This window comes from Geotrypetes seraphini, chromosome 16 (genome assembly GCF_902459505.1).
Source record: "Geotrypetes seraphini chromosome 16, aGeoSer1.1, whole genome shotgun sequence".
NCBI classification, from domain to species: domain Eukaryota; kingdom Metazoa; phylum Chordata; class Amphibia; order Gymnophiona; family Dermophiidae; genus Geotrypetes; species Geotrypetes seraphini.
Genome location: NC_047099.1, coordinates 51,499,472 through 51,517,927, shown reverse-complemented (window position 1 = coordinate 51,517,927; position 18,456 = coordinate 51,499,472). Strand labels below are relative to the sequence as shown.

The following is an 18,456-nucleotide window of genomic DNA, read 5'->3' as shown; positions in this document are numbered from 1 at the left end:
ATATGCCCCTTATATCCCTCATTGTTGATTTGATTTTAAAATGCAAAGAATATACCAAGCAGGGAATTTAAACCCAGGATGCTCTGAAGTCAAGACAGATGAACATCCCACTGATCCGACAATGGCTGACTTTATTTTTATGGTCAATAGAAGGATTTGAACCCACAACCTATTGTTATAAAGCAGCATCACCTCCTGTTTATCTTTTCCTGTTGTTTTTTCTCCCTCTTATACTCTCATGCCCTGATTTGGATTTAAGATGCAGTCAACTGATCAAGGAGGGGATTTGAACCCCTGATCTTTGAATAATGAAGTAGGTCATATCCACCAGGTCACAATTATCTCCCCAATACCTTCATTTTTTTTCTCTGCTACCTCTCATTCCCTGATCTGAACCTATCCTGGTGCATTATGGGTCCTGCAGCACTGGGTAAGGTCAGGAACTACAAATCCCAGACTGCCTTGAGACATGAATTCAACAAGTCTTCTTCCTAGAGCTGGGTAACTTGACAGCTTTAAAGGGAGGAAGTGGGACATGCATTGTCTCTACTTTGTCCTGAGACTAAAATTCCAGCTCCTCCACCTTCCTGTAGCTGAAATCTCCCATCTGTTCAGGATCTGGGACTCCAGCTAATAAGTTTGACTGGACAGCAGAGCTCTGAAGACTTGGAGCAAGTTCAGGAATGGAGTAGAGATCATGAGGGGGAACAATAACGAGACTTTTCCATTATAGCCTCCTCTTCCAGAATTTGTCCAGTCCCAGGGGGTGGAATATAAGCTCAGGGGGTTAGGAGACTTTCCCTTAATCCCTCTAGCAAGGCAGTCTCCCCTGAACTCTCTAACCTGAGGAGGTTTAGGACTGTCTCCTTCATACCCTCTGCTATGTCCTTTGGTGATTTCCTGGCTCAGTCTGTGCCTCTGGTTTTGGTGCAGGTTCCCTGATTTTCTCAGGATCTGTCCATTGCTAGTCACCTAAAAACTACCATTTAGACATTTACCATACCAGGTTTAGGGAGCTGAGGTTGGGCTTTTTAAGACTGGGGTGGGGGAACCAACTCTCTGCACTTCTTGTTTTACATGTGGCTGTTGCCTCCATTAAAACAGACACTTGAATCAATTCCTTTTTGCTGTAGAGCACAGTCCAAGAGAAAATTCAGAGCCAGCATTGAATCCTCAGGTGGCTCAGCAGAGCTTGACAGTGACCTCTCTTTAGAGAGCACCCTGGGTTCAAGTCTCTCAAAGGATGGCCTGCTGTTGACTGTTTTCCAGCAGGGTCCAGGAAAGTGAGATACAAGGGGGAGAAAAATGAGGTACTTTCACTATTTGAGTGGTGGCTCAGAGGGAAGTGGACCTGATACCTTTTAGAGAAGGCCCTCGTTTTGAATCCCACACTTGCACCTGTTTTATAGTTGAGTCCAAGAAGGAAAGATAAAGAGACAAAAAAAAGCTCTTCCTATCTGGCTGACTGGTGGCTTGGCAGCTAAGGTGCTTTGATCAAATCTGGGAGGTTGTGGGTTCTAGTCTAGATTAGCTAGAGCAGGTAAGTGGTGTGGGTGGATGGGGTTAGGGGTCAGATAGACCTGCATACTGAATATATTTGGTAAAAACTCAATAACTGCGGATGAGCCACCACCAGCCAGGGTTATGCGGCTTTTTCCCTATGAAAAATGGTCCAAATTTCACTAAAACTACCTGCTTCTCTTCAAGTGGAGACAGTGGAAGTTGAACCCACAGCTCTTCGATTACTAACCCTGCACCCAAACCACTGGGCCAACAAGGCTTTCACACTAGGACTTTTTCGAAACAGGGACGAAGTGTGAGATAATTAAATTTGCGGACGACACAAAACTATTTAGTGGAGCTCGGACTAAAGAGGACTGCGAAGAATTGCAAAGAGACTTGAACAAACTAGGGGAATGGGCGACGAGATGGCAGATGAAGTTCAACGTTGAGAAATGTAAAGTACTACATGTGGGTAGCAGAAACCCAAGGTGCAGCTATACGATGGGAGGGATATTATTGAAGGAGAGCACCCAAGAAAGGGACTTGGGGGTAATGGTTGACATGACAATGAAGCCGACGGCACAGTGCGCAGCGGCCGCTAAGAAGGCGAATAGAATGCTAGGCATAATCAAGAAGGGTATTACAACCAGAACAAAAGAAGTTATCCTGCCGTTGTATCGGGCGATGGTGCGTCCTCATCTGGAGTACTGCGTCCAATATTGGTCGCCGTACCTTAAGAAAGATATGGCGTTACTCGAGAGGGTTCAGAGAAGAGCGACACGTCTAATAAAAGGGATAGAAAACCTTTCATACGCTGAGAGATTAGAAAAACTGGGACTCTTTTCCCTGGAGAAGAGGAGACTTAGAGGGGATATGATAGAGACTTACAAGATCATGAAGGGCATAGAGAGAGTAGAGAGGGACAGAAAGAGAGAGAGAAAGGGAGAGAGACAGAAATAGAGAGAGATAGATAGAGAAAGATTGGAGAAACTGGGACTCTTTTCCCTGGAGAAGAGGAGACTTAGAGGGGATATGATAGAGACTTACAAGATCATGAAAGGCATAGAGAGAGTAGAGAGGGACAGAAAGAGAGAGAGAGAGAGAGAGAGATAGAAAGACAGAGAGAGAGAGAGGGAGAGAGAGAGAGATAGAGAAAGATTGGAGAAACTGGGTCTCTTTTCCCTGGAGAAGAGGAGACTTAGAGGGGATATGATAGAGACTTACAGGATCATGAGGGGCATAGAGAGAGTAGAGAGGGACAGATTCTTCAAACTTTCGAATAATAAAAGAACAAGAGGGCACTCGGAAAAGTTGAAAGGGGACAGATTCAGAACGAATGCTAGGAAGTTCTTCTTTACCCAACGTGTGGTGGACACCTGGAATGCGCTTCCAGAGGACATAATAGGGCAGAGTACGGTACTGGGGTTCAAGAAAGGATTGGACAATTTCCTGTTGGAAAAGGGGATAGAGGGGTATAGATAGAGGATTACAGTTCAGGTCCTGGACCTGATGGGCCACCGCGTGTGCGGACTGCTGGGCACGATGGACCTCAGGTCTGACCCAGCGGAGGCACTGCTTATGTTCTTATGTCCTCTTCTGGGCGTAAGAGCTCTGCAGAATAGAGAAGATTATGTAAAGAAAGGCCAATTCTCAAGAGCTGCTAGTGGCTCAGAGAATAAAGGCCGTACTTGACATGCCAGTAATCAGGGGTTCAAATCTTACCTCTTACTCTAGTTTAAAGACTCTATTAAGTTGCTCTCCTGTAATGAATGACATTTTCTAACAAATAATAAAAAGTTTTCTATAATCAGAGTTTCAATAAACTATAACTCTACTTTAATCCTATCAGATGTTATGACTAAGATGAAGCCCTTGATCTTCTCCAGTGTCTGTTTCCCCCACCCCCAGTTCCCCCTCCTCCCCCCAGTACAGAGCCAGTGTCTCATGTCTGGTTTATGTTGAATGCATTCAGAGGAAAGGTTTGGTGGGATCCCAGGAGGGTGCCAGCTTTTCACAGGGCAGTAAATCCTTCAGGTCTGATCCATTCACCTAACACATAGTAGATGACAGCAGATAAAGACTCGAATAGTCTATTCAGTCACAGCCCTGAGCAGATAGGAGATTTCAGGTGCTGGGGAGGTGGATTATATCAGCCCTTCCTGTGAATCACAGGAGAGAAGGGAGAGGTGAAACTTTGTTTATTCATAAATCTAATATTTCAGACACTTCTGGCTCTTTCTAGCAACATTTTCTCTCCAACCAGTAAAGCCTTTCCTCTCCCCATAGCTTCATTACAAGTGTCTGGTCCAATCACCCACCCTTCTTCCCCTTAAAGTTACTACTGCTATTTATTATTTCTATAGCACTACCCATATGCAGCGCTGTATATTAAAGACAGAAGAGAAGGTCCCTTCTCAAAAGAGCTTACAATCTAATCCTTTCTGTTTCTTTTAGCATTCTCCCTCCCATCACATAAAAACAGTTCTAGAGGGGTATAGATAGAGGATTACTGCATAGGTCCTGGACCTGTTGGGCCGCCGCAAGAGCGGACTGCTGGGCACGATGGACCTCAGGTCTGACCCAGCAGAGGCATTGCTTATGTTCTTATGTTCTTATATTGCAACGCATATTACAAATGAAAATCAAGTTACAATTTAATGGAAGTTTCAGTTACCATTACCCAAGAAACTAGCAAACTTAGGTTTTTAGATTTCTTCTAAAATGTTGGTAAATACTAGAAGTCATTATTAGAGATTGCAAGTCCCTATCCCATGATGCTGCTTGATTTGAGAAGAGGCGTTGATGATATTTAAAAAAATTTGCATCCTTTGACAGATGGAAAGACAAAGAGAGCATGTGTATGTCTTGAGCATTTCGATTCAGTGAATGCAAACAAATCCGTTAGGTAATTGGGTTTGAGGCCAAACAACACCTTAAAACATAGGCAGCTAAATCTGAACTTCACATGGGCCTCCAACGGAGCTCTCAGAGGGAAGGAGTAACCTGATCAAACCTACTCAAGTTAAAAAAAATCAATCGAACTGCCGTATTTTGGATAATATAGTCTGTAAATAATTTTTTGAGTGGCAGCCAGATAAACTATATCGCAGTAGTCTAATTGACTCAATACCAGAGATTGTACCAACAATCTAAATGATGATACATCAAAATATGCTCTAATTGTGCGCAATTTCCATAGAGTATGGAAACCCTTTCGTACCAGGGCATCAACCTGATTCTTCATGGTCAGGTTCTGGTTTAAAATTGCACCCAGGATTTTGATTGTAGATTGAACAGGATAAGTGCACGGTCAATGATGTTTCGATACTGTTTTGATGTGGAGATGCATTAAAAAAATATTGTCTTTTCTGGGTTTTAGTCTAAATTCAAGCATCCATTTTCCAACTATCTCAAAAACTTCAGCAATAAGATGACTAATATGAGAGACTGAAACTGAAATAGGGAGCAAGATGGTCATGTCGTAAGCATAGCGGAACAACTTAATCCCCAAGTGGGATAATCTAGAACTGAGAGAGAACAGATACAAATTAAAAGGCAAAGGGGAAAGCGGGGAACCCTGAGGGACACCACAGGGATTACTGCAGGTGGTAGAGTGTGTATTCTTAGTGTATACCTGTTAGGAACGCAATGTTAAAAATCCTCAGAACTAATTAAAGACATTGTCATGAATGCCGATGGCATCTAAACAGTCTAACAATTTTTTATGATCCAAACTCCTTCCTATTCCTCTCCCTACAGCTCCACTCTCTGCCCGTCTCCATCAGCCAGCCTCTCTTCCCCATACAACTCTTTTCTGCCTTGTCCAGCCCTTCACAGCAAAATTCTTTGGCAAATATCAAGCTGCTGCCACCAGATATTCTTCTAGCCACTATAGAGCAACATTCCCCATGCAGATGGCACCGTTTCATGTGATAAATTCCTAAAAACCTCCCCCATGGATCCCAATACACAGACAAATCAATAAAAGAATCAAACATACTCTCATAACTCTGTTTAATTAATACCTATCTGCAGATCATGGGCACTGCTGGATGGCACCACAATATGCAAACCTTTTCATGGCAGAACTGTCTCTCCCAGCCTCTGTCTCCATCAGACTAAACCCCTAAAGTACTACCAGTATGTTGATGACTTTTTTATAATTTGGTCTGAAGAAGAGACTCAATTTTACAGCCGTCAGTACATACCTTCACTTTCTGGCAGTGGCATAGCCACCCAGACCCAGTAGCAGCACACCTCTGTTGCTTACATAATGAAACCGCAAAGGGGTGGGGAGGGCAGGAAGATTTCTACTCTCTTAACGTGGCTTTACCTGTTGGCAGAATCCGCTGCCTGCTTTAACTGAAGATAGGATGGCGGTGGGAGCAACATTCTCCTTTTTAGAGGTTCAAAATATACCAGACCCAGTTCATGACCTGCCCGTCATATGGTAAAGTAACACTTTACCCTCTTATAGAACCCAGCACCCTTCAAGCCACATGATAAGTGTCCATTCCATACCCTGTGTTCTAGCTGCAGTTTTTGTGCTGTGAGAAAGAGACACAACCATGACAATATTGAAGTATGATAACAGTTGTTTATATATATTACTGTAAAATATACTTTTTGTACCACAACTGGAATAACAATAAACAAGCTCAATAAATACTGAAATCTGGACTGAGCTAGGATCAGCTCTGGTTTATGTCGATACATAAAAGCCAGCATTTGGGCAGAGGTTCAGGATAAGTCTAGGTGAGGCTTAATAAAAAAAAAAGCAGGAGGCAGACGTAAACCATGCAGGCCCCTTCCGGGAAATTCAAGTACCCCTGCCTCCTTGTATCAAAAGGATGCACTTACCTTTTTTGATCATTTTGTATGATATGTGGAGGAAATGTATGTTTTTGTAATACTGACTGTGAATGTATTACTGAAGCCATCTTGTTAAAGGGGGCCAGAACTAAACTATAAACTATCCCTGGGAAATCATTTAAGCAGGTAACATTAGTTTCTCTTCAAAAGTAATTAGTTACTAGCACATCACTGCCATGCTGTAACCCCCTCCATCTCTAACCCACTGCATGTCCCCATCACTCAGCTCCCCTCCCCTTCCAGCTGTTTTCTGCCACCTCCACCTCTTCAAGGCTGCATTCTGTCTCCCAGCCCTTAACCTCTTCCTAATTTCTCCTTTCTCTCCCAGGACTTCTATGTCCTTTGCACCTTCATTGCTGAACATATGATTGTGGCAACACGTGTCAAATTGTCCTGCCAATAAAGTTATGTGAACCGAGTCTTCTGCCCTTCCTCTCCTCATTGGCAGCTGTAGGCAGGAAGTGCCCGTCTCCTTGGTTACAGCAGCTCTCGCCTCCCCCTGAAGCCCAGTCAAACACAGCCAGCCAATAAGCTATTCAACAATGCCATCTCTTCCACCTGCAGCCCCATTGGTCAGATGTTCAAGCCAATAGGCTACAGAGGGAGGTGGGAGCAGTGACTGGGATACAGAAGCACTTCTTTCCTGTCCTGCATGGAGATTTCAATTTCAAATTTAATAAGGCATATCATACAAATATTAAGGGTGCCCAGGCATGCACAGGTTCATATGGTCTCATTGCAGTTCCAAGCCATCAGGGACACTTTAATTAGGGTTAACATATGGCTCCAGAAAAAGGAAGACAGATTAAGACATCTGGGTTTTACTTCTGTTGAAAGCATTGGAAGTAAAATCCAGACAACTCAATCCGTCCTCCTTTTCCTGGAGCCATATGGTAACCCTACTTTAAATGTAAACACTCTGGGTCTTTCAGTTGTGAGTTTTTCAAATCACTACTATACCACCACAAATTCCAATAAGGAATGACTCAGTCAGAAAAGAGTCAGAAAAGCACAGAGCTGGTTCAGAATATTTCTAATGATCTGGAGTTAGCTGGTAGGGACAGTTTTTCTATTTTTGATAGAAGTACCACAACATTTGCTGCAGAGTATTAGACAGAGGCTAGAAGTCTTGTTGTAAGCTATTTCTTGACCCATGACAAACCAAGAAATTCTCCAAACCTAACTTGTTATTCCTTTGTTTTACAGATGCTATCAAACCTTCTTCTCCAGTGAAAAGTTCCAGTCCTGCACCCATACCCAACAAAACAGTAGCACTAAGAATAGCAAACCAAAAGACAGCAAAAACTGTCAATCATGACCGGAGGCCAGAACAAAAGTCAGAGGCCAAACCAAAAGGCCATGTGGTTGCCAGCACTCCAAAGGCATCTGATAAGGTCAAGCCAGGGGTTGCAGTGTCACCTGTGCCAAAGACCCCTCCCCCAAAGCCTGGAAGTGTAACCAAGTCAACAACTCCCAGGGCAACTGCACAGAAGACACCATCCACTGCATCCCACAGAGCTGCAAAGCCTGGATCTGGGAAAACCTCACCCAAGAAACAGATTGTCTACTCCTTGGAACCAGTTCCTGTGCCTAGGAAAAGGCCTCCCAACCTCGATTCCCCACTAGAGCAGTCCATAAAATCAGAGCAGGATGAGAAGACTGAGGTGGAGAAGGCAGAGTTGCCATGCTCACCACTGCTTCTGCCACAACCATCCCCTGTAGTTGAGCAGCAATCTGTAATTAATACAGAGAAAATACTGGATGGAGAGACGCAGGTCTCAGTTCAACCACTCAAAGCCCCTAAAGTGGAGGATTCAACCACAAGAGAAGAGATCCTTCCATGTAATAAAACTGAGAGACCAGAGGCACAACAGGCAGCTATACAGACTAAAGCTCCAGACAGCATGAAAGAAAACCCTGCTGAGACAGAGGTGATCATGCCAGTCTCAGCTGAACAGCCCCATGTGACTGCAGAAGGCAAGTGGCCTTTGCCACTTCGAGACAGTACCTCAGAATCTCAAGAGATCACCTCAGACCCAGTCTTTCCGCTTCAGCCATGCTTCACAACAGAGAAGGCACCTTCTCTGGTTCTTGAGCAGGCTCTGAGTTGTACAGAGTCCACAGTGACAAAGCCAAAACTTACCTTGCTGTCTAGTAAGCCACCTGATACAGTATCGGGAGATACAGGAAAAACTCCTGAAGTGTTAAGTCCCCAGGTCTATGCAGAATCCTCCTACTCGAGAGAAGACCAACAGTCCATGGTACATGAAGTAAAGAGCGTGCAGAGTGCCAAAAAGGTGGGGGAGCAACTTTTACCTACTGACACACTAAAAGAGAAATCACCCCCTTCTCTGGTTAAAGAAGAATTTTCACAGCATTCAGAAAAAGAGAGAGTAAGAACAGATGACATCACTCTAGATTTAGAGGACTTAGAAGATGTATCTCAAAAGACAACACAGCAGCACTCTCCATTCTTGTCAGAGAAGGCAAACCCTGCTCAACATGTTCAACCTTTGCCTTCTCAGCAAGAAATGGAACAAACTGATGAAGAGCTAATGCCTAAGAAACCTGGAGATGCTCAAGAAAAAACTGTTAAAACTACAGACCAAATGTCTGGACTGAATTGGGAAGAGCCTTTTATCAAGTACAACAAACCTGTTGAAGCTCAACTAAAAGATGAATGCGTTGGGATGGACATCAAAACTCTCAAAGGATTTTCCCCTGAAGAACTTCTTAATGGTGCTGGAGATTTACTGAAAGAAGAGACACATTCAAAAAACATGGAAGGACCTACTAGGACCCCAGAAGTGGTAATTGTGCAGGAGGATGATCTGGCTGTATTGGATAGAGCGGAAACACAGACTGAGCTCAGAGAGATAGAGAATGCATCCTTTCAAGAACAACTTCATGAACTGGCAAGTCCAGCTTTGGCAACTCCAGAAACAACAAAAAGCCAGCTTTGGAGTGCTAATCAGAATGATGACGCAGAGCTTTCAAAAGAAGAAATACCAATGTCAACAAAAGTATCCCAAGATTTTATGGATGAAAACAAAATACCTTTTCATCTTTCTGATCAGAAATTACAAAGCAATCAGTCCACATCTATGTTACCTGGTAAGTCAGACGACACAACTGTTAATGCCAAGGGTAGAGAAGTTTTGGTGTCTGGTGTCTGCAAGTTTGGTTCTGACATAGAAGTTATTCCCCTGAAAGGTGGGTTGGTTCCAATTGGATTTGAATCCTTCATTGATGCTGAAAATAAGTTAGAAGAGCCTCAGCACCAAGTCAAAGAAGATACTGGTGATTCTGTGGGCTCTAAGTTCACCAGCAGTGGGAATGAGCAGAACACTATTCCTCTGGAGGCGTCTCAGCCTTCAGTGTCCAAGCCCACAAACAAGCTTGTTGACGGTCATGGAGATGTGGCAGACTTATCTCATACAGAACATATTACAGAAGGTTTCCCAGAAGTGACTTCTCAGACCGAGTCCAGTGTTACGAGATCTGTAGCAGAAGAACAAGCCAAGAACAGCATACATCTATTGGAAAGCACCCCATTTCCAGACAAACCAGAATTGCCAGCACTCAAAGGTTTGGTGAAGGGCCATATGGTAGATTGCAAAGATGATCCATTGGACCCTGAAACACAGAACTTGATTGCCAAGCCACAGAGTCTGCTGCTGAAGACAGCGAAAGTATTCACTGCAGCAGACAAGACTAATGAGGATGCTTCCTCGTGTAACTTGGAACAGAACCAGAAACCTGAGGTCAATCCTCCACAGAGTGAATCCCCTGAAAAAGTTTCATCAAAGTCAAGTACTCTAAGTGGTCCTGATCTAGCTGGGAAGAGTAGTAGTGAGACTAGTACACCAGAAGAGCTTCGGGATTATGACAGTAGCTCTGGAGTAGAATCCAGGTCTGATGACAAACTCGGAGGCTCGGTGGAGCAACCTTTTGCTCCAACCCAACAAATGATCAGCCCCTTGGAGGATTTGCCAGCAGACCTTGACCTGGGGATTCACATGGAAAAGGGGGATGATGAAGCAGAAACACTGCCTGCTGATGAGATCATGGGGGATCCCCCGACAGAACTTACTATTTCTTCATCAGAGGAAGAACACTTTGAACCTGAGGGTGATGGAGACCTACTCCTAAAAGACTCCAAGTGTTCTACTTTGCAAAGTACAGACAACTCTTTGGATAAAAGTAAGCCTATTGTATCTTTGGCTTCTTCACTCTCCAAACCTTCAACACTTCATTCTGTAGAAGAGTCAGAGGACTTAGGGTCTGGGGATGCAGGTACCGAGACACCAGCATCCACTAATTCTGCAGAGTCTTATGATGTATTTGATAGTGCCTTTCAACTTCACTCTACAGACAGCTGTGGCAAAAGTCCAGGTGTTTCCTCATTATCCAGCGAGGAACACTTGTTAGATGGAGGTCGTGATCAATTTATGAAGGGGCCACAAGGGGAGATTGGGATCTGCTTGGGACCATGCAGCATGGGCAAGGAGAGGAATCAATTGGTGGAAACCCAAGATAATGATAGTGGCAGTCTTTTTCCACATGAGGCAAGTTCACCAGAACCCCCAGGATGGAAGCAAGAAATTGTTGGCGGCTTCAGAACAGACTGGAATCAACAGCTGGAGGCAAGTCCTCCGAAAGATGGAGAGAACCAAATGGGTGACTCACCAATGTGGATGCCAGTACCAGTTCCATTAGCAGATTTTGGACAAAAGAACATTGAATACACAGTGATGCCTGATTTAATGCCACCCGCATATGGGGCCCAAGCCACAGAGGCATTAAGGACTGCTCCATGTGCAAAGACTGATAATGTGCCAACAGGTAATGTATAAGGGAAGGCCCACCTAGAATTCAGGATTGGTTGTAAGTGCCAAATCTGCGAGACCCTTAAAACGATAGGAATCAATTGTTCTGTTTTCAAAAGCCTGCCAATGGTATAATCCAGGGTTTTAATATGCGAGGTTTTCTTTGTAAGCATTTTTCTTCCTGGTGTCCCTTTCATTTAGGCCGATTACCCCTCTCTCTCTCTCCACAGAAATTCCTAACCTCTCATTTCATACTACTGATATAGATCGTGTGACGTTGGTTATTCTGTCAATGCTGTACTTAAGAGCAATAAATTTTGACAAACTCCCCCAACAAAACAGAATTTTTCACAATTCCCATCCCAGTTTTTGGCACATTTTTAAAAATTTCTTTTGACCTTCCTTGCTGTTGCTAACAGCTGTAGGCCTCATGCTTCTTATCAGAATATGTACAGAGGCCCACGTTTCTAATGATGCAGGAAGCTCCTGGATTTTCAGTCACACATCTTGAATTTCTGTCTTCCCAAAGCATCACCAAAGTGGTAGAGGAACAGAATTCATGCTGGCAGCCGCTGGTCAGTAATGGGCTGAAAGTTCCAGCAGTGTGTAAGGACAGGTGGAACTGCTGGAGGGAGACACAGGGTTGACCGATGAACGTAGACAGTTACACGTTTCAGAAAGAAGGCCAGTCTTGCTGAAAGTTGTCTTCAGACAGAAGTTTTGCATGACTTTTCCTGAACTGCAGCTCTGCAGGATACCTCGGCACTAATTGTCCGTCTGTAACCCCTTTCTGTTTGTGCCCACATTGTGGTTTTCCTCCCCCATCCACGTCTTTTTTTTTTTTTAATATCACAGTTCCCTTGTGAAACATCAAAACTTAAGTAGATTTTTAAGAATATTTGTATTTAAAAAGGAAATGTTTCTTGGGAACTTTTAGTCATAAATAAAGAGATTCCTTGATTTGATTTTTTTTTGGCAGCGTTTTTATTTTGGCGGGCGGGGGAGGGAGGGTTGGAAACGTCTCATCTCTTTATCTGTCCTTCTCCATCAGCCACTGGAAAATAGGTGAGGAGCAAAAAGCGTTCCCAGTTGTTAAATCAAAAGGCCATCCTCAACACTCTTGAATTTGAGCAAAAGAGGGCCAGAATGTTTCAGGATTACAATTACAGAGCCAGAACTGCTTTCGATTGTTAAAACAACCAAAGGTCTATCAGTATCAGCATTCTACCGTTTGTCTAACACAGGCAGTAAGATAGTGCCAGTCACAATGAAATCCCTGGCCATCTGTACTATGGCGTTACTGTTGTATTTGGTCTTGGACAGAACTTTTAAAACCAATAGGGGGAAATTTTTTTCACTCAGAGAATAGTTAAGCTCTGAAACGCATGGCCAGAAGTTGTGGGAAGAGCGGATAGCGTAGCTGGTTTTAAGAAAGGTTTGGACAAGTTCCTGGAGGAAAAGTCCATAGTATGTTATTGAGAAAGACATGGGGGAAGCCACTGCTTGCCCTGTATTGGTAGCATGGAATATTGCTACACCTTGGGTTTTGGCCAGGTACTAGTGGCCTGGATTGGCCACCATAACAACGGGCTAATGGTTTTGATGGACCATTTGTCTGACCCAGTAAGACTATGCTTATGTTCTTATAAACTAGAATCCTCGTAGGTCGTGATTCCTCATAAAGAAAAAGCAAATAAATCCAGTCTTGGCTTCTACGAATGTCTCTTTGTAGGTCAGGAAACTCACGGGTTGCTCTATGATAGAAGTTAAGAACTCTTCTGTATTTATAATATAGCACTAGGTTCATTGTGGCTAGAAACATCTCCCTAGCTTTCTCAGTAAGGCACAGCAATACTTCTCATAGCCTTTCACAGGATGGATGCTATGTTTTCTTCTTTGCTTAGCCTGCAAGAGTTTGCAGTCCTTCTCTCCTGTTCTCAAGCGCTTGGTGTCCTCCTCGCTACTGTCATCCTTAGCCCAACCCTTCAGCATCTGTTCTGTCTAGACAATCCTTTCCCCTCTGCTAGCAGTTTGCTCCAGGTACCATGTTTTTTCAACAGCTTAATGAAAGAATAGTTACAGAACATACAAACAAAATCTAGAACGTTCTTTAAGAGACTAGATCAAGACAGAACTATTTGGAACCGGTAAAAATATATTTACTGAAGGTCTGGCCTGGCTGTCATCCTTTCTGCCATTTGGGGTTATATGCTTGGCCTTCTTCATTATTAACATAAGAACTATCCAGCACTGATGTCTTGTATGAGCTTCACAGGCCCTTTCTTCTGCTGATAGTACCCAGAAACATGCAAGTTCTAATCCCAGCCCTTCTACTGACGCTCTGTGACCATGGGCACATTGCTTTCTCTTACTGTGCCTGTTTATGCAGAAACGACTTTCCAAAGCTTTCATACAGATTGAGTACGAACCTCGTGGCCCCAGTATTCACCCATACATGGCACTAGAGGAGGGATGGGGGGATTAAAGCTTGGAAAACCAGGACTGTTTTATCTTCCTCAGGGGCCAGAACTGCCCACCAGTGGTCCAGGTGCAAAATGAGTAATGTTCTTGCATCCCTTAGTAGTAACTGAAGTAAAAATGACCTTAAAGTGAACTTTTTGGTAACATCTGGCTGCAGCTGCTCTCCCACATGCAATTTAAAAATCAGCATAGTTTAGCAGCTGAAGTTGTTTTTTTAAAAAACATATTTGGTTGCTGCATAACACCAATGGATCACAAAGCATGGACGTGGCCATTTTTATATTGACTGTAGAGGATCCCAATATTATCTTACTTCCTCTTGCTTCCCTGCTTGCCTTCTTCTCCTTTGTCATGTCTGTGCTTGTCACTTGTGCACCCCTTTTCCCCCCCCCACCTCAAACCCACCTTTCCCCATGGAGTGTTTTCCTTGTCTCAGTATCAACGTCAAATCGCAGCAAAGGAATTTCCTGTCCAATCAAAAGATGATGTGCCCTGTTCCAGGTGACGGGGGAGCCGTTCTTGACCCCTTTCTCCAGCCGCAGGGGCTTGGCGCAGCCGAGATCCTCTCGACCATCTACGAGGTGGAAGGCACAGAAGGAGCCACAGAGAGTGGGCCGGCAGAGGTGGGCCTGCAGGAGGCTCCTAGTTGCACCCATGAGACTTCTGGAGCAGCGGAGCTTAACCTGGGAGCTCTCCAAGCCAACATGATGCAGCAACTGATCAGCCGGACTCTGCTGTTCTCGGCAGGCGGTGGCAGCGGCGAGATGACTGGGAAGGGCCTGGTCAGCGAGGTGGAGATCAGCAAGTGGACAGAGTTGTTGTCTCCGCTGGATGAATCCCGGGCCAGCATCACTTCAGTCACCAGCTTCTCTCCTGAAGATGTTTCTTCACCACAAGGTGACTGGACTGTAGTAGAGGTTGAGACATTTCATTAATCCATTTTCCTCTCCCCTCCCCCCTCTGCTGTATTCATTTTCCCTTTACTATCTTGCACTACAAAATGCTTTGCTTTGCTGCAGTGTGGGTCTTTTCTGCTGCCTTTAATTATCTTATGCATATTTGGAGAATGCTTGAAGACGAGGTTTACAATTTAGGTGTTCAGCCCAGCCTGTGAATATTTCCTATCAGTCGTGGCAAAGTACAGAGGAGCTTTGTTGGTCAAACTAACTCTTAAGTGCATTTTCCAAACAAGGAGATTTTAATTTTTGTTATAAAATGCAACAGGATTGCTTTTCTGAGGGTTTAGGTGCCTAAATAGTCCCTTTGAACGGAGTGCCTGTACTAAGGAATTGAAAAATGGGGCTGTTACAGACAGTCAGGGGAAGGGGTGGGGGGTAGTTATATGCCAAGCAGTGACTTCTAGCACTATTCAATTAGCATAGTAGCATTTAAAGCGACACTCACTTAGGCATCTAAATTCCACTGAAAAGTCACCAAAAATATAGGCATTAGTGAAATACTGTGATATCTTTTTGAACGTGAAAAAGAATATTTAAGTTGTAAGAGTATACTTTGGTTTTTGAATGTTGCCATTAAAATTTATGGAAGTACAGGCTGCAAGGAAGGGGGTTTTACTACTTGGGATCTAGCTAGGTACTTGGGACCTGGGTTGGCCACAGGACACTGGGCTTGATGGACCTTCAGTCTGTCCCAGTATGGCAACTCTTATGTTCGCCAATCAAGTCATTGTGACATCATTGCTGAGGTTGGCTCTTAAGCATTGGTGGAATGAGGCATTATGACATCACAATCTCAGCTCTGGAATGTTGCTACTCTTTGGGTTTCTGCCAGGGACTTGGGACCTGGGTTGGCCACTGTTTGGAAATAGGATCCTGGACTCGATGGACCTTTTAGTCTGTCCCAGTACGGCAATTCTTATGTTCTTAACTATTAAAATGTGGTAGAGATGGGAGTGGCAAGGAAGGCAATACACTACAATTATAACAGTAGCTCCTGAGCACACCCTATGTCCCGCCCTTCAGGGCCCACCAAAGGTAAGAACATGGTTACATGACAACTTGTACTTCTAATCAAATTTTAGACATAAGAAGACATACCGGGTCAGGCCGATGCTCCATCTAGCTCAGTATCTTGTCTCCATAGTAGCCAATCCAGGTCACAAGTACCTGGCAGAAACCCAAATAGTAGCAACATGGCTTCTCCCATGTCTATCTGAATAGCAGACTATGGACTTTTCCTCCAGGAACTTGACCAAACTTTTTTAAACCCAGCTATTCTAACCAATGGTATCACATTTTCAGGCAACGAGTTCCAGAGCTTAACTATTCTTTTAGTGTCTTAAACTGGTGCTGGAGAAGTTTACAAACTCCTTCCTCTTATTTCTGTCTACAAACGAAAGGTTCACACCAACACTAGTTTTTAAATAGAATTTTTCTTATAAAGGGGACTTGAAGAAATCCAATTTATATTGGGTCTTATAAGATTACCAATGGTCTTAAACTCTGCCTTCTTATCCTATTTGTACCCCCCCCCCATCCTAAATACAGCCTATGCTAATAAGAGCATCTGTTGTTTTAGGCACGCACTATTATCAACCTTTTAGATAAAAATGCCTGTGCAGAGTAAAGCTTTATTTATGGGTGGGGGTACAGCCTAAGCCAGAGGTCCCTCTTTAGTGCTGAGAGGAGGCTTTCTGAGACACCATTAGCTCACAAGCAGACTGGATCTACCCTGAAAACTGTAATTGGTCCCTATGCGTTCCCTTGTCTTCTAAAATGCATACTGGTCTTAAGAGGCTACATCTGGCTAAAAAAAGAATTTTAACACTGGTGACCTGGTTATTCATTTTTGCTTTGTGATGTCATCTCGCTACGAACAAACAGTGGAGATGGCCAAGATCACCAAGATGTTTTTTTATTTCAAATCTCAGCTTTTATTGATATATTGGCTCGATGCGTGTTTTGGCCTCTACAGCCCTGCTTCAGGAGCCTTTTTATCTAACAGATTTTCGTTATTGCGGAATATACTGTATTGCAATTAAAACATTCCCTCGTCCATGCAGACAAGTTAATCTAATCATGTATTTTTTAACGAGTATAACTTATGGGCAGACTGACAACCGGCTTTTAAGCCCACTCATTGAGGTGTGTCGTTGGTACGCCATTAGTTCGTCTCGCACTGGCGCTGTCGTATCAGCTGGAAACTCTCTGGTGAGATTTGAAACAAAAAAGCATCTTGGTGATCTTGGACACCGCTGTTTGTTGGTTATCAGCTTGCGGAGGCCACCCTCCTGCTTTTGTTTGTCATAATGCTTCGTGCATTACACGGCATTATTAAATAAGACTATGACACCACTGCCATAAGTGAATAAAGAGTAACCCTGTGCTCAATCCAACCCAGGCTGCTCTAAATAGCTTGAAAACCACACACACACGCTCACACAAAGCTGCGTGAAAAATCAGTTTACTGCTTTGATGAAGGAAAAATGCTGTGAACACACTGATCTACAGCGGTGGAGTGGTGGGGCTGAGGTCTCCTCATAGTGAGATATTGGATACCACTAGTGGTGATAAGATTACATTTGGAGCTTTGGGTTAGAGGCAGACATTTTGATACGGCTCCCGATTGAGATATTCAAAATATTGCCATTTGTTCTGCTTGAAGTGAACACAAAGATAGGCATTTTTGAATTGATACTAAAGACGTTTTATAATCTGGTCATGCACCAGTCCCAACTTGGAGAACTACAAACCCAACAATGACTTATAATAATGGCAAAATCCCTACAGTGCAGCAAGGCTTCTAGAAAACATTTAATCCAAGCGAGTTCTCTTCTAGTGCTCGAGATGGAGATTGGGGTGTCAGGTCAAAAGCGTGCCGGGACAAAGGCGCACCCAGACAATTGAGCGTAGTGCGGAGGTGCGCGCCGCACTAAATTACTGTTTTTTAGGGCTCCGATGGGGGGCGTGGGGGGGGAACCCCCTCACTTTACTTAATAGACATCGCGCCGCGTTGTGGGGGGTTGTAACCCCCCACATTTTACTGAAAACTTCACTTTTTCCCTGTTTTTAGGGAAAAAGTTAAGTTTACAGTAAAATGTGGAGGGTTACAATCCCCCAAACCCCCCATAACGCCGGCACGATGTCTATTAAGTAAACTGGGGTGGCTCCCCAACAAAACCCCCCGTCGGATCCCCTAAAAACTGTAATTTAGTGCGGCGCGCACCTCCGCGCTGCGCTCAATTGTCTGGCCACGTCTTTGTCTTTCGCGCCGTTGTCTATGAACCGGAGATTGGGTACAAAATGCTATTAAATGCCCCTTGTGTTGTCTCGTTAGAAAGCTGGGAGGGGCAGAAGGCCACCTAGCCCATCTCCTCTATATAAGACCTCATTATATGGACCTTGTTATAATTCATGGGGATCTGAGCTGGAAAAAGCCATATCTGGGGGGTATTCAGAGTTCAAAATGCCACCCTTACCAACCATATTTCCCCCCTCCCTTCCCAAATCTGCAAACAGCTTATTTACTCTGACTTGTAGACAAAACAGATATGGCAGTTTTGATCCTTCTAGAGTGGCAGACGTATTTGAGCTTAAGCTTCCAAGCTTAGGGCTCCTTTTACGCCGCACGCTAATTTGCCGGCCCCGCTAGCCCCTACCGCCTCCTCTTGAGCAGGCGGTAGTTTTTCGGCTAGCGCGGGGGTTAGCGCCCGCTTCGTAAAAGGAATCCTTAATGTTTAATCAATTACAGCGCAAGTCTTTTCAAGCCTGGAAAGTTGTATGTTCATCTGTTTTTTATTATTATTTATTTA

The 18,456-nt window shown here is 44.0% G+C and overlaps 1 protein-coding gene across 1 annotated transcript in view; it reads left to right on the top strand.

Annotated features, from left to right (window-relative positions):
• LOC117350718 (titin homolog) overlaps positions 1–12,169 on the top strand; it is a 46,105-nt gene extending 33,936 nt beyond the window's left edge. The window contains exon 5 of the mRNA XM_033925238.1: positions 7,582–12,169. Within this exon, the coding sequence (XP_033781129.1) occupies positions 7,582–11,231 (3,650 nt within the window). The 3' untranslated portion in view covers positions 11,232–12,169. The remainder of the gene's footprint in view (positions 1–7,581) is intronic.
• Positions 12,170–18,456: the final 6,287 nt, after the last annotated feature.